This window comes from Pyricularia oryzae, chromosome 1 (genome assembly GCF_000002495.2).
Source record: "Pyricularia oryzae 70-15 chromosome 1, whole genome shotgun sequence".
Taxonomy (NCBI): Eukaryota; Fungi; Ascomycota; class Sordariomycetes; order Magnaporthales; family Pyriculariaceae; genus Pyricularia; species Pyricularia oryzae.
In genome coordinates, this window is record NC_017844.1 from 1,025,123 (window position 1) to 1,038,677 (window position 13,555).

The following is a 13,555-nucleotide window of genomic DNA, read 5'->3' on the forward strand; positions in this document are numbered from 1 at the left end:
AATGGAACGATTTGTTTGTTCCGTTTTGTTCGAAATTAACCTTTGTAATTTCCTGTTCGCAGGTGGATGGTTTTTTAACCTGGGTATAAATTAGGGTCGGTCTGAGTTTAAAATTGACGTTTTTGTCAATTTCCGGTCGGGTCGGGTTTGTCGGGTGCGGATTTATTTTCGTCGTTCGTCAGCGGCGTAAAAATAATTTGTTGCGCCTTATTTGTTAATCGTTAAACCAGCGATTTTTTTGAAAATAGAATTATATTACGGCCCGGGGTAAATATAGCACGGAAGTTAGTTTATTGGCATTTATCGACGAAGATTTTATTTTGAGCAGAGGAAAAGAAACAAACAAAGTTTTGAGCTTGACGCGACGTCGATAAAGGTATTACCCTGGTGGGTCGTTGGTCCAGGGTCAGGGTTAGGGTCTGGTGATCTCATGGTCCAAATGTCACACTGGCAATGGTGGAAGGGCAATTGAACTTGCAGGACTCTTTAATGCGACGTGACGATAATTAATAGGATTTATTTGTCCAAGTAAATAGTTAATTAGTTAATGGTACTTGCGAATAATGACCGACATATACATGCGTTTGTTGAGACTATGATTGGCTTGACACACATCTGCGTACCCAAGTTCAACCGAGGAATCCAGGATTCGGTCTTTAGTGATGAAAGTTGCGTGGCATCCCAGTCGGCAGTGCGCTTGTTATACGGCCAAAAGAGCTGACAATTTCTTATCACGCGCTACAATCAGTATAGTCATATTCTTAGCTAGCGCGGGTACCTCGACGGTGTACGATATATGATGAGCCAGAGTAAACGTGTCACAGACTGAGTGCAACCACCTCCTATCAAGTCCAACAGGGCGGCACTGGAATAATGCCGACCTTCATTGGAATGAGGTGACATGACAGCCAGACAGAAAACGTAGCATCGTCAAAACCACAAAAATACAGCGACCCTTATCCCCACCCATTAGTCTTGACAGCCATCAGGAGCTCAAAGGCCAAATCAAGCTGGCTCACAACTTCCTGGTACTCAAACCGATCCAAGAGCTCCTCGTGCCTCTTCATAACACTGACCACGATATCGCGCAAAAGCTTGTCGCCGCGGGCCGACGTTAGGTAAACCTCCTGCACCGCCTCGAAAAAGTCCTGGTGGTTCCAGTACTTTTCCGCCTCAGCGCGGAACTTCCTCGCCGCCAGAACCTTGAGCTCGGCAACTTGAAGGTACTCGGCCAGGGCGTAGACGCGACAATGCGTGAGAAGGAACGTTTTGTTCAGTGATACGGCGGGGTTGATGGATTGCGGCTCTGGCCCTGCGTTGGATGGGCCCGCTGGCTCTTCCATGACGCCCAAATTGCTCTTTTTCTTCATTTTCTTACCCTTTTTGGATTTGTAACTCGTCCCCAAGAGACAGTCGTCCTCAGGTTGCGGTGGAGCATCATCGAACTCGGCAACTTCAATGGCAGAAATCTCGGAATTGGTAGGTCCTTTGAGTCCCGCTGGGCTGTTGTGCAAAGGCGGATAATCCGCCAGATAGAAGAAATCGATGACAAGCTTGACAGCATCTGGGTTGTGGTTGGACAGGTCTACGTGGGATGTGTGGCTCTCCTGCACAAAGTCGGGTCAGCTTCGAGCCTTGTCAACGTATTGCTTCGTACATGCCTGCTGTTCACTCACCTGCATGTCCACCTTGAAGCTGGTCTCGAAGTATTTCGAGCGGGGGCACATGATCGCTTTGTGTACACGATACGTATCGTCACCGCAGGCGATCGTCATGTCGGAGTAGTCTCCACTAATGAGGAGACTTGAAAGCGGTACAGTTAACCCGGCTCGCGATCTGATGCCATAGTTGCGCTGACCTACCTCTTCAGGGAGTCCCTCAAGGCCTGCTCGGGCGACGCATCCATCGTGGCGTGTCTCTCTTTTGTCTGTCGCGAGCCGTAAGGATTGTTGACCTCTCTTCCATGTCAGCGATAATGTTAAAATTGAAGGGTTTGTTGGCAAGTACGAATATTAAGATAAGTCGAACAGGCGTGTACCCCGCCACTCGTTGTGCGGTTAGATAGCGGCGTTTGCATGGGCCGTCTCTGTGATTGCAGAGACCATGCGTGGCTTGATGTGATTGGGCTTTATTGCGGGGAAAGGGAAAGACGCAGTCATCGTGTCACCACGCCGAAAGAGCCAAGTTAATAGAAGACCAGTCGGTCGGCCTACGAGCTGAGATTTGCGACGAGATCCACTCCTCCTCCGGTGCTGTCGTTGATACCCGATTTGCCACGCATACTCTCCCTCTACTGTTGGCAGCAAACAATACGTTGATGTCAAAAGTCACTGCTCATCAAGTCTTCAATTATTATAAGAGTTTACGATTGAATTGACTGCTGTGTCTTGCATATTCAGTTTTGTTTCAAGTCTCGCTGCATAGTTGGTATTTTCCAAAAGTTCTGTCCGGCACCTTACTAAATTGCTACCTCTGCCTTTCGGGGAAACTGGAAAATTCTGACTTGTTTGCTGCAGCCTTTGACATTTGGCAGACGTAATGTATGAAGTGCCAACTGCATATCAAATATTGGAGGGCCTCCCGCGTATGCATATAGCCAGCGGTTGAGGGGTCCTGATTGGCGAGCCAAAATGGTCCAGCGCGCCTTGGCTTTTCGAGTTGGTGCGGTCCGAGGACAAACAGAGCCAAGATAGGTATGGTTGCGTGAAAACAGAAATAACATGCATGTATACCGGAGATATGGTCCGACATGCACGAAATCTGCAAATATACGTCCACATTTTGCCTTGCTTCTCCATTGTCACCATTTAACGGTGGGATTGACGCGATTGATGCGATTGAAGTGCGGGCAGAAAAGGAAAAAAAAAAAAAAGCTGCAAAGGCCAAAGCAAATTGACGATTTCTATATCATGGTCGATTTAATATTAGTATGGCATGTTTGCAGGGCGAGGTGTCAGTTGCTCGCGTTCGAGGCGAACAGGTTGTATTGTACGGCTCTAGGCAAATTTGAAGCCGGATTTCACGGAGTCGGTCGTGTTGCCTGACAGGCCTATTAGCCGACCCGGCCCGGCCGGTACAGGGATTTTACGTATGATTTAAAGTTTTTTTTGCTGTACTGTAGTACTACACGGTACTGCATAAAGTTTCGAATGCCGTTGGAAACAAATATCTATTGCACTGTGGCTTTCAAGGATATTGCGTTATTTTTGGGCTTATCTGTTATTACTCCTCTCTGTTTCTGTCTGTTCTGTACGCAAATTGTTGCATTAGATAATCAGTAGAATCTTGGTATCACATGACGACCAGAGCTTAGTCAGCGCTAGGAGCACGATAAAAGCGCTGCCACGCTCTTTAGGCTAGATAGCGCCACCTACCACAATACATGGCTCTCCTACCCAATCAATCTGGCCTGCACGTGTATGTTGGTGTGCGTCATGATGCAGAGTTTTCATACATCGTGCACGGGCCTCTTTTGGACTCGGATATATGCATCAGATCCACCGCGCAACAAATATCAAGGTACACACACCTTGCTTACCGTGGTAGGCGAGGTACAGTATAACCCCTGTTGGAATGTGCACCATGGATAGCCATGCTATTTTTCTGGAAAAATCAAAGTCCGGAATCGGGAGTTATAGATGGGAATCCGGCGATTGATGCGATTAGGTACTTGACTTCACCACTTTAATTGGGCGGCTTTACAGGTATCTTTAATTTATTACTGGGGTATCCTAGCTGCACATTCAGTCAGGGGCTATATTGTACGTAGTATCGAGCACCCAATTCAACGGAGCAAAACTGAGTGCCATTTACGCAAGGTTTTGTTTGGCATGTTAAACTCCGGGGAAATGGCTCTGGCCAACCTCGAAAACGCCTCTGGCGGACTTTTGAAACCCGAATTCCTGGTCACATATGGTTTTTGTGAATTATTTAGTTGCGTGTCCGGGCACTCCGTGATTGTCTGGAATACAGGAAATATAATCCTGACCGAAGGATTTGCCCACTAGAACACAAAAGGCAGAGCTTGTCGTTCTCACAGAAACCTGTGCACCAGCCTTAACAACTCAGCACTGAGCCCCACCGTCGATCACACTCCCAACTTTCAAGTACTGCAATTATCGAGTCACGGGCAAACAGAACCAGGCGCAAGTATGGTGTCAAAAAGTGGCATTGATATGACCGGGAGGGTATTTAGCATCACAGGCGGGGCATCGGGCATTGGACTGGCCACGGCCCAGCTCTTGGCTCGCAACGGCGCCGCCGCCATTTGGATCGCCGACGTCCAGTCGGAACTTTTCGACAAAGTGCGGAAAAAGCTGAATGACATTAACCAAAACACCAAAATCTATCTCGATAAAGTCGACGTCGGCAACAGCGCAGAGGTGGACCAATGGGTGCAGCGCATTGTCGCAGAATCCGGAGGTCTCCATGGCGCAGCAAACGTGGCGGGTGTTGCGGCGACTTACAGGCACACGGACGGGGAGCAGCCTAGCACCTTGGAGATGGACGACGATGAGTGGCGCCGCGTTTTCCGCGTCAACGCGGACGGCGTTATGTATTGCACCAGGGCCCAGGTCAGGGCCATGGTGAAAATGGACGAGGGCAGCAACCCGGCCATCGTCAACGTTTCCAGCCTCGCCGCGACAAAGGCAAGCGCCACCTTTTTGGCCTACGCGGCGAGCAAGGCCGCATGCGCTCATTTCACCCAGTGCGTCGCCAAGGATCTTGCCGGTCGCGGTCTGAGAATCAACTCTGTTCTGCCAGGTGAGTTTGTGTTGGAGGGTCTGCAGGTGGAGATTGATGCTTTTTTTTTTTTTTTTTTTTTTTTTTTTAAAAAAAAAAGACTGGCTTTCACGTTCGCGTTTCGTCTTGATTTAACGGAGCTGACACGGTGGCATGCTTTGACAGGCGGGGTGTGGACCCCTATGGTGATGAAGGCGATCGGTATATCGCCCGATAGTGCGGACGACGCAGACCCAGTGGAAGTGGCGGCTCAAGCTCAAAATGCCGGATGCATCCTGCCAGAAGAAGCGGCCGAGGCGATTGTATGGCTGTTGAGTGAGAATTGTCTGCAGCTCAACGGTATCGCTGTGCCGATCGGTGAGATGGACGTGAGCCGATAGTGCAGTGACACTATGGACACATCAACGCAGCGTTAGGCTACCCCGGATCATTTAGAAAGCGGTATAAATTCTCGGAGTGCTTCCAAACGATGCCAGGAAACCAATGGCAATTGATAAAACATCTGATTCCCTAGCATTGAACAGGCATGTCAAGATACGGAAAGGCCTTTGTAAACCATGGTTATAAAAGTCAGTGACCCAAGGGCAAGTTAACAAATCACAGATCACGTTTGCTTGCTGGGAGTACTTACGGCAGCGTCCAGTTCAAGCCAATCTATCGGCGCCCAGTCGTTGAAGCCACCAGCCAGACCTTGCTCCCCACCTCTATCCGCATTATAGTCACCACTGCTCACCATGACGTTGTCGACATCAGCCCCCGGAACGGAATCCGCCTGCATCACCACCGGCACATTTCCATTCGTGCCAGCCACCGCGGGCGTGCTTTTGGCTGACTGATGTCTGGCCTCGAGCCTCAACTCCTCTAGTATGACGGTATATCTGCGCCCAAACGAGTCGGCAAAAAGAACACGGGACAGGTGGGCATGGCACCTCTCTGCCAGCACAAACAGCTGCTCTGCGGCTCCGGGGTCCAGCGGTCCAGGGCTGATCTCGTCAGGCCTGGAGCCCGAGGCTGAAGCCTGCTGGATCTCCCAGACGAAGGTGACGGCGATGGCGCAAAATGTGACATAGTGGCTCCACCAGAAGGCGTGAAACAGCGACTCGTCGCCCGCAATCGAGTCGACCAGCTCCAGGACCGTCCCCGCCGCCCGCAAGCACTTGGACACCATCTCCCTCCGCTGCTCGTGTTCCGGTGTCCGCCCGGCCCCGTCCCCGCCGCGGCTGAGCAGGAGGAACGGCCGGGTCGCGTGCATGATGGCGTGCGCGTGGGCCAGCCGAAGTGCGACGGCCTGCCGGCGGAAGCTCGGCACCAGGCTCGAGGGCCGCACGGCTCCCAGAAGCGGCGGCAGGGCGGCGCGCCACTCGTGCAACCGAACGTCGAAGCCCAGCGCCAGACGTAGGCGGTCCCGCCGCGACGGGGTCGGCCCGATGGCGTACACCTCGCGGCAGGTGGCGGCGATGATGCGCCCGAGCTTGGCGTGCTGCACCACGGCCTCCATGGGGCTGTCGTCACAGCCAATATCGTCCATGCTCGTCCTGCCCTTGTTCCGCTCCCCGTCGGGCGTCATGTTCTCGTCGGCGACCGAGTCGGGATATGCCTGGTCGATGTTGTCGTCGTGGAGATACCGCGGCCGGCCGAGGACGACGCTGAGGTAGACGTCGATGGTGTAGAGAACCCAAAAGGTCCGGCGGCCGCACTGCTGCTGGATGTAGTCTGTACGGAGGCGCTGCGGTCCTGGTCTGCTGTTGCGGCTGGGTTTCCGGTGTAGTCCCAGGGCTGAGATGAGCTGGGATACGGTGCCGAGGAGATACCAGGCCTGGTTGACGCGTGAGGTTTGGAGGAGGTACAAAACTTGGAGGAGTCGAGCCTGTGCAGATTCGAGTTTCGGCAGTCCAGTCTCTGCCTGTACGAGACTTTGGGCCATGGAAAAACTGGATTTTGATGTAAGCTTGAAAAGTCTCACCTTTTTGTTACAATGGACTGGACTTACTAAGGGTCGCAGTCCCGGAGGACTTCATCTTCATCTCGACTTCCGTCCCGTCCGGGAGTCCCATGCAGCGACATTCTCGCCCGCTTCTGAATCGCTATGGCCAACACAGTAAGAACGACGGCCGCCTTTGCCCCGCCGATGGCAGGAAATGATGTAGTACCACTAGGCGGCACATGTCCCAATTCCAGTTCCATAGCCCTCAGCCACCCTTCTACGCTTTGGCGGTGCAGAATGCGGTAGGTGACCACACACTTGTCAAAATAAAAGGCCATAAGAGAGGTGGCTCGTTGCGGCAAGAGGAGGTTACCGCCGTCTCCGTCACTCCGGCCCGAGACCACTTGGACTGGCAAAGAGGACGATGCCAGGATCGGTTTGTCACCCGCAGTTATCAAAAGCTGGGAGCTGGAACCGGCCTGTACGCCATAACTGGGATAAAGACCCTCTGCCGACGACGTCCCCATCGTAGACCCCAAAGCAGCACCGTCCCTCTCGGCCGTCCCGCTTTTCGAGATCATGCGAACGTGGGCGCGGTGCAGAAAGGCCAGCCCAGATGTCTGCTCGACGTACTGGCCGCCAATCTCGGCCGGGTAGAGCTCGGGAGACCCACGCCTGGTGACGGATTCGGAGGCTGTAGGGTCGAGAGCAGCAGAGTATGGAGGCGGGATGTCGGACGGCCCCGGATCATCTGAGGAGGCGTCTGTAGGAGCAATGGGCGGTAGTTGTGTGGGCATCATGTAGTTGCCGGTAGCCGCTGCCACCGAGCGGCCGGTGGATGGACTTGGACTGGCAGCAGACCTGCCAGGGACCGAACTTAGCCCATCGGTGCGTGGGACGGGCTGGGTAGTGGTTGCCAGTGGCGTCCGGACGGCTGTATGATGGACAGGCGGGGGCGTGGGAGACGGGCCGGGCGGCGGAGTAGGGGGACGGCCGCGCGAATACCGCGCGTCGTAAAGGCAGGCCAGGCCTCTCTCGGCACAGCGGGTGCAGGGCATGGTGCCACTGCACCGCGCCTTTTTCGCCTTGCACGTATCACATGCTCGGCTGGCCTTGGGCGCCCTGCGGGGGTTGCTCGGGGTCGCTTCAATCGTGCTTCGCACGCCAGTGTAGGAGGATGAGGTTGCTTCAGGCGGTACGTCATTTGCGGTGCGAAGCCTCTTCCGGGGGCGGCCAAGATCTTGAGGGTCTGCTTCATAATCCGGACCCGACGCTGACATGGCAAGTCTGGAAACAACGGGTCCTGGTCAGGTGACGCGGTGCGGTGTGGTGTTGTGATCGACCGGAGGTGTGTCGCTGGGAGACAAAGCAAACAGGTCGACAAGACGAGAATCCGAGCGGAAAAGGGTTTCCGGGAATTAAGTTTCGGGTCTCGGCAGATTCCAGTTCTTTTTTTCTCTTTTCTTTGCAAAGCGGGTCAAAAGTGCGGGGAAGTGGCTGAGCATGATTCGGGCTACTGTTGGTCAGTTAGTTCCTTCCATTGGTGCGGATTTCCGGACTATGGCATTTTCTTAGTTTTTACCTAATGTTCCTTGCATTTGTTCTCCAAATTTCAAGCTTACCCCGTGGGGTTTCTGATTGCATGACTGGGGCTCCCACAAGTCGGCATGCTGGAATGAGATTCCTGTTACATTGCGCGGCCTGGGCAGGCCTAGTCGTTTCCACCACGGAGAGATGTATGGACGCTTTGTTGGGTCTGTCGAATGACGGAGTTTTCAGCTGGCTTGGTGACTTCCCAGCTCTCACCGTCGTCAATACACTCCTAGGATGCGGTTAGGCATTACGTACCCTACTCTGGGATAACTCATGGCATCAATTTCACCGGAGAAAACGTACTTATACCTTGCCACGCGTCGCTTTCAAGCCGAATCACGATATCTCCACTCGCGCTTCAATGCTGGCATTGTTGCCTGCTCTGCTTTGCTTTGTTGACTTTTGCTACACTCACATCACCTCCCAACCTCACACGATAGATGCTTTAGCCGAGGTTCCAAACAACGTCATCGCTTGCTGTCGAGTCAAAATCGTCCGAAAATGAGTGGTCAAGAGGGCATTACGACCAAGTCGGACTCTGGTCGCTCTGGCTCCCCGGATGAGAAGCCCGCCGTCGCCATGATTGAAGGACAGCAGAACCTCGGGGCTCTCTCTGAAGACGACGCTCGGTTCTTGTCCAACTTTCCACCAGAGGACCACAAAAAAGTGATCCGAAAGGTCGATGTAAGTCACGCATTCTTTTCCTGGCGACTACGTGCGCAGTCCCGGAGAAATGTAACAGCTAACAAGGCTGAAAACGATGGTGGCTTCCACAGCTCCGCCTCATACCGATGCTCATGATTCTATACCTGATGACATATCTTGACAAGACCAACATTGGTGAGTTCACAAGCCCGGACCACATTATAGCTACCCAAGGTACTGAGAAAAATACTGATAATCAGATGCACCACTCTCCAGGTAATGCCAAGATCGAAGGTCTCCTGACGAGCCTCAACATGACGGGCGACCAGTACAACATTGCACTCTCCGTCTTCTTCCCTCCATACATACTCGCCGAAGTTCCCAGCAACATCATAATCCAAAAGTTCAAAAGACCATCTACGTACATGGGAATCATCATTTTTTCCTGGGGCATTATTATGACTCTGACAGGGGTCGTGCACAACTTTGCGGGCTTGGTGGTGGTGCGGTTTTTGCTTGGTCTGTTTGAGTGAGTCTCTTCACTGCGCATCAGGTTACGGTTGCTTTTGCTTTTATGTCCTATCTGGGGGATTTTACCGGCTGACAATAATGCTTTACATCACAGGGCTGGTTTCTTTCCCGGTGCAATCCTGATGATCTCGCAGTGGTACCTCCCGAACGAAACACAAAGTCGAATTGCGTTGCTTTACAGCTCTGCAGCTACTGGTGGTGCAGTTTCTGGGCTACTCGCTTTTGCTATTGCCAAAATGAAGGGGCTGGCAGGCTTGGAGGGATGGAGATGGGTTAGTGGCTTAGTGCTTTTCCTCAATCAATGTCCCCACTACAACATACCTGGCGTTGCATCAATACTGACCTGTACCCCGACCATACCGCAGATCTTTATCATCGAGGGCCTTCTAACCGTCATCGTTGGTGTCGCCTGCTTCTGGCTTCTCATTGACAAACCCTCCCTCTCGTCGGCTTGGCTGACGGCCGACGAGATCCGCTACCTGGAGCTCCGACAGCTGGCACGGAACCCGACGGCATTCAAAGCCGAGGACGGCCACATCGCGACCAAGAAGCACAGCCACTTTGACAAGCAGGCTCTGGTGGCGGCCCTGACGGACTGGAAGATCTACCTGCTCACGCTGGGCAGCTGGTCGAACGCGGTGCCCAACTACGCCATGAAGTTCACCATGCCCACCATCGTGCGGTCCATGGGCTTCAGCTCGGCCCAGGCCCAGCTCATGACCATGCCGCCCTACATCGTCGGCGCCATCTCCGCCTTTATCATCTCGGCCCTGGCGGACCGCCGAGGATGGCGCATGCCCTTCATCATCGGCCCGCAGCTGGCCGTCGCGGCCGCCTTCATCATCCTCTTCACCAAGGCCGCCGAGATCGAGTCCAACGTGGCGCTGTGCTACTTTGCCGTGACGCTGGCCAACGCCGGCATGTACCCCGTCTTCCCGGGGGTCAACGCCTGGAACGTCGCCAACCAGGCCGGTCCGGCCAAGCGCGCCGTCAGCATCGGTCTGCTCATCTGCACCGGCAACATCGGCGGCGTGGTCGGCAGCTACATCTACAAGGACGACGAGGCGCCCCGCTACGTGACGGGCTACGGGACCTCGTTGGCCTTTGTCGGCTCCGGCATCGTCGCCGTTGCGCTCCTTGAGCTTCTGCTCTGGACCTCCAATGAGCGCAACGCAAAACTGACTGAGGACGAGGTTCACAGCAAGTACACGGATGAGGAGCTTGAGCTTCTTGGCGACCGCAGCCCGCTGTTCAAGTATGCTCTATAAACGTGCCATTGTCCTAAATACATTTTGGGTGCTAGTCGGCCATGTGATGGTAGTGAGGGTGGCTTCATCTGTTCAGCAAGGGTATTGGCCGTGAGCTTGGATGAATCGCATACTTACTTCATGCTACCGGCATTGTCAGAATTCCAGTGTCGTATATTACTTTTTGTTGCCCCATGCGCTCCAATAGCAAGCATCCTCCACCATTCATGGGTCAGACCCACCTTTGTTAGCGATTCACACCCAAACACACCAATAAGCTTAACAGCTGAAGAATTTTCGCCCTCCGGGCGCCGGTCGTCATGGCCTCACCAGAGGTCTCAAACCGCCGCGCGCGCCCGCAGAGCACGCCGCAGGCTTTGCCGCAGGGCCAGGCCGAGTCAGGACACGTATCTCTCGACACGCGCACCGCTAACGCGCCTGAGCCGGCTGGCCGCGGAAGGTACTCCAGCCTCCCGGCCCTGGCCATCAAAACACTGCAGCAGGAGTTGGAAAACGTGGAAACAGTCGGCAGCTGGCTCGAAGAGGTCTTTGCAGCCAAGCTCGAAAGTTTACAGGCCCCGGAGGACGCCGCGCTTAGGAGAATTGTTCTTGAACTTGACGACGTGATCAGCGGCTGGTTCCTCAGTCGCACCCTCCCTGAAAAAGAGCGTTCGCGCTCCCCGTCGCGTTCGCCGACCAGTTCCAGCGAAAGGCGCAGCATTTTAATTACGAGGACGGGCACGGCGTCGTCGGCCTCTAAAGGCAGAGGCACGCCCACTAACAAATCGGTCACATGGGCCGAGCGAGCCGCCACGCCACCAGCGGCGGCCCCAACGCGAATTTTAACCCCGGCCACGCGCTCGTACCCGATACGTACGACGCCCGGCAATGCACCTGACAGCTCCGCAACTCCCTCCCAATCGGGCCGGGACCGCTCCCAAGCCCCGAAACGTTTGACAGAACAGCCGTCCAACCGCATCCTGATCCGCGCAAATGACAAATTGCGGATGGTGACGAGGGAGCCATACGCGGTAACGACCAAATTGGCCGAGTTGGTCTCGGTGCCACACAGTGAAATCCCAAACGCCAAGCGTACCCCCACGGGCTGGGGTGTTACGGTGGCCTCTGAGGAAACACGGCAAAAACTCCTCAACCCCAGCGCGGTCAAGGCCATTATGGACGCATTGGACGCGCGGGAAGTCACTGTCCCGACAACCTGGCACACATACGCCGTTTCTGGAGTGCCCCGAACGCTCAATTGCCTGGACGGAAGAAAGGACGTACATGAGGTAATCCAGGAGGAGATTACCGTGGCAGCAGGCCAGCAGCCAGTCAACTGGCATATTTCCAAACATGGTTACGACCCACATACGGCTGAGGGCACGTGGATAGTGTCCTTCCTTCAACCCGTAAAGCCCTTTCAGCTTTTTGGAGTGTCGAAACGTGCGCGGAAGGTTGAAAAATCACGCAAAATTACACACCACCACGACGGTTGCCAGGGATATTGCGAAATACGTCGCTGCGTAAGGCAAGCGCGTTGCGGCATATGTGGTGAAGCAAAACATGCGACAGAGGAAGAGCCGTGCAAGGCAGCCCCCAAATGCGTTAATTGCCACGGCCATTTCCCATCCGGACATGAGAATTGCCCTGCCCGACCTTTGGTGGTAAATGGGAAGCTTGAACGACCTTCACAGCGTAAACTTAAGGGGATTCGCAGAATCGGACGTGCCAACCGTGCCGCGATTATCAACGACCGGGCCGAAACGGCCCGCCGAGAGCCAGCACCTGCAATCCCGGTCCTAAGCACCTCATCGCAGCATTCGCAAACCTCGAGCTCCCGATCGAGCATTTCAAACAAAAGAGCGCGGCCATGCGAGGCGGCAGGGGCGGACATCCGTAACTTCCTGCAGGTTGAACAGGAACGCGTGCACGACGAAATCGTTTGGGCAGCCGAAATGGAGGAGGACGCAGCGGCTGCCGAACCTTGCCCCGCTGATGGGATAGACTTGGAAGCAACCCGTCGATTAATATGACGAAATACTCGCTCGGCAATATGCAGCGGGAATGCCTCGACGTAGTTTGGGCCAACGTAGGTAAAAGGATGGGTGTGCATCTGAGCCTATTGGAGTTGTGCCACCAGAGAAAGGTGGACCTGGTTAACGTTCAAGAGCCATGGTGCGGGCTAAATACGACTACACAAACGCACCCGGGCTATGATGTTTTTGCGCCAGTGGACGAATGGCACGCCAACACTTACGAAGCCATGACTGGGCTCCGGCCCCGGGTGCTCACCTACGTCAAAAAGGGGGCCGCCCTAGGGGCCACACAACGACGGTTACCGCAGGGCCAAAATACGCGGGACATACTCTGGCTCGAAATTAACGGAATATTGTTTGTTAACGTATATAGGGCTCCGGGCACTGAAGCCGCGCTGGAAATAATATGCAATACCGTGCCAAATGGACCCACGGTGCTAGGCGGCGATTTTAACGTAGCGGCTGCTGCATACCAGCCGGGCCGCGCAAACGCACGCGGAGGGGACCAACTGACGGCATGGGCGCAAGCCCAGGGGATGAGTTTTACAGGAAATATCGGCGTGCCCACCCACCGCGACGGGGGTTTACTGGATATGGTCTTTTCCAACCTCCCCAGCACAATAACTGTGGTTGACAGCAGTCTTTACACAGGCTCCGACCACGAATCCCTTTATACCACGCTGCGGACGCGCGGCGCCCCCCGCCCGGAGGCGATTAACGTTTCGGTTAGGGACGACCGGTTACCAAAGTTCGCGGAGCTACTTGCTTTTGGCATGCAAGACATGCCGGACCCGGGATCCGCGGCCGATGGCTACGCATTGGACGCGTGGGTAGCT

General features: G+C 54.4%; 5 protein-coding genes across 5 annotated transcripts; 3 read left to right on the top strand and 2 right to left on the bottom strand.

The window, feature by feature from the left end:
* Positions 1-497: 497 nt before the first annotated feature.
* On the bottom strand, positions 498-2,095 carry MGG_02224 (uncharacterized protein). The gene is made up of 3 exons (XM_003708942.1): positions 1,863-2,095; positions 1,677-1,803; positions 498-1,607 (listed from the first exon to the last, which is right to left on the bottom strand). Exons 1-3 carry the CDS (start codon positions 1,904-1,906, stop codon positions 957-959), a joined length of 822 nt encoding a protein of 273 aa, XP_003708990.1. The 5' UTR covers positions 1,907-2,095; the 3' UTR covers positions 498-956.
* Positions 2,096-3,397: 1,302 nt separating this feature from the next.
* MGG_02225 (2,3-dihydro-2,3-dihydroxybenzoate dehydrogenase) lies at positions 3,398-5,390 on the top strand. Its single transcript, XM_003708943.1, has 2 exons — positions 3,398-4,764; positions 4,909-5,390. The coding sequence occupies exons 1-2, from the start codon at positions 4,152-4,154 to the stop codon at positions 5,121-5,123; spliced, it is 828 nt and encodes a 275-aa protein (XP_003708991.1). The 5' UTR covers positions 3,398-4,151; the 3' UTR covers positions 5,124-5,390.
* On the bottom strand, positions 3,882-8,075 carry MGG_02226 (uncharacterized protein). Its single transcript, XM_003708944.1, has 3 exons — positions 6,734-8,075; positions 5,375-6,674; positions 3,882-5,289 (listed from the first exon to the last, which is right to left on the bottom strand). The coding sequence occupies exons 1-3, from the start codon at positions 7,945-7,947 to the stop codon at positions 5,254-5,256; spliced, it is 2,550 nt and encodes an 849-aa protein (XP_003708992.1). The 5' UTR covers positions 7,948-8,075; the 3' UTR covers positions 3,882-5,253.
* A 673-nt stretch (positions 8,076-8,748) lies between these two features.
* Positions 8,749-10,741, top strand: MGG_14367 (MFS transporter). The gene is made up of 5 exons (XM_003708945.1): positions 8,749-8,944; positions 9,037-9,100; positions 9,182-9,434; positions 9,531-9,708; positions 9,802-10,741. The coding sequence occupies exons 1-5, from the start codon at positions 8,762-8,764 to the stop codon at positions 10,702-10,704; spliced, it is 1,581 nt and encodes a 526-aa protein (XP_003708993.1). The 5' UTR covers positions 8,749-8,761; the 3' UTR covers positions 10,705-10,741.
* A 150-nt stretch (positions 10,742-10,891) lies between these two features.
* Positions 10,892-12,583, top strand: MGG_16069 (uncharacterized protein; the record flags this gene model as incomplete). The annotated part of the gene is made up of 2 exons (XM_003708946.1): positions 10,892-12,206; positions 12,401-12,583. The coding sequence occupies exons 1-2, from the start codon at positions 11,004-11,006 to the stop codon at positions 12,581-12,583; spliced, it is 1,386 nt and encodes a 461-aa protein (XP_003708994.1). The 5' UTR covers positions 10,892-11,003.
* Positions 12,584-13,555: the final 972 nt, after the last annotated feature.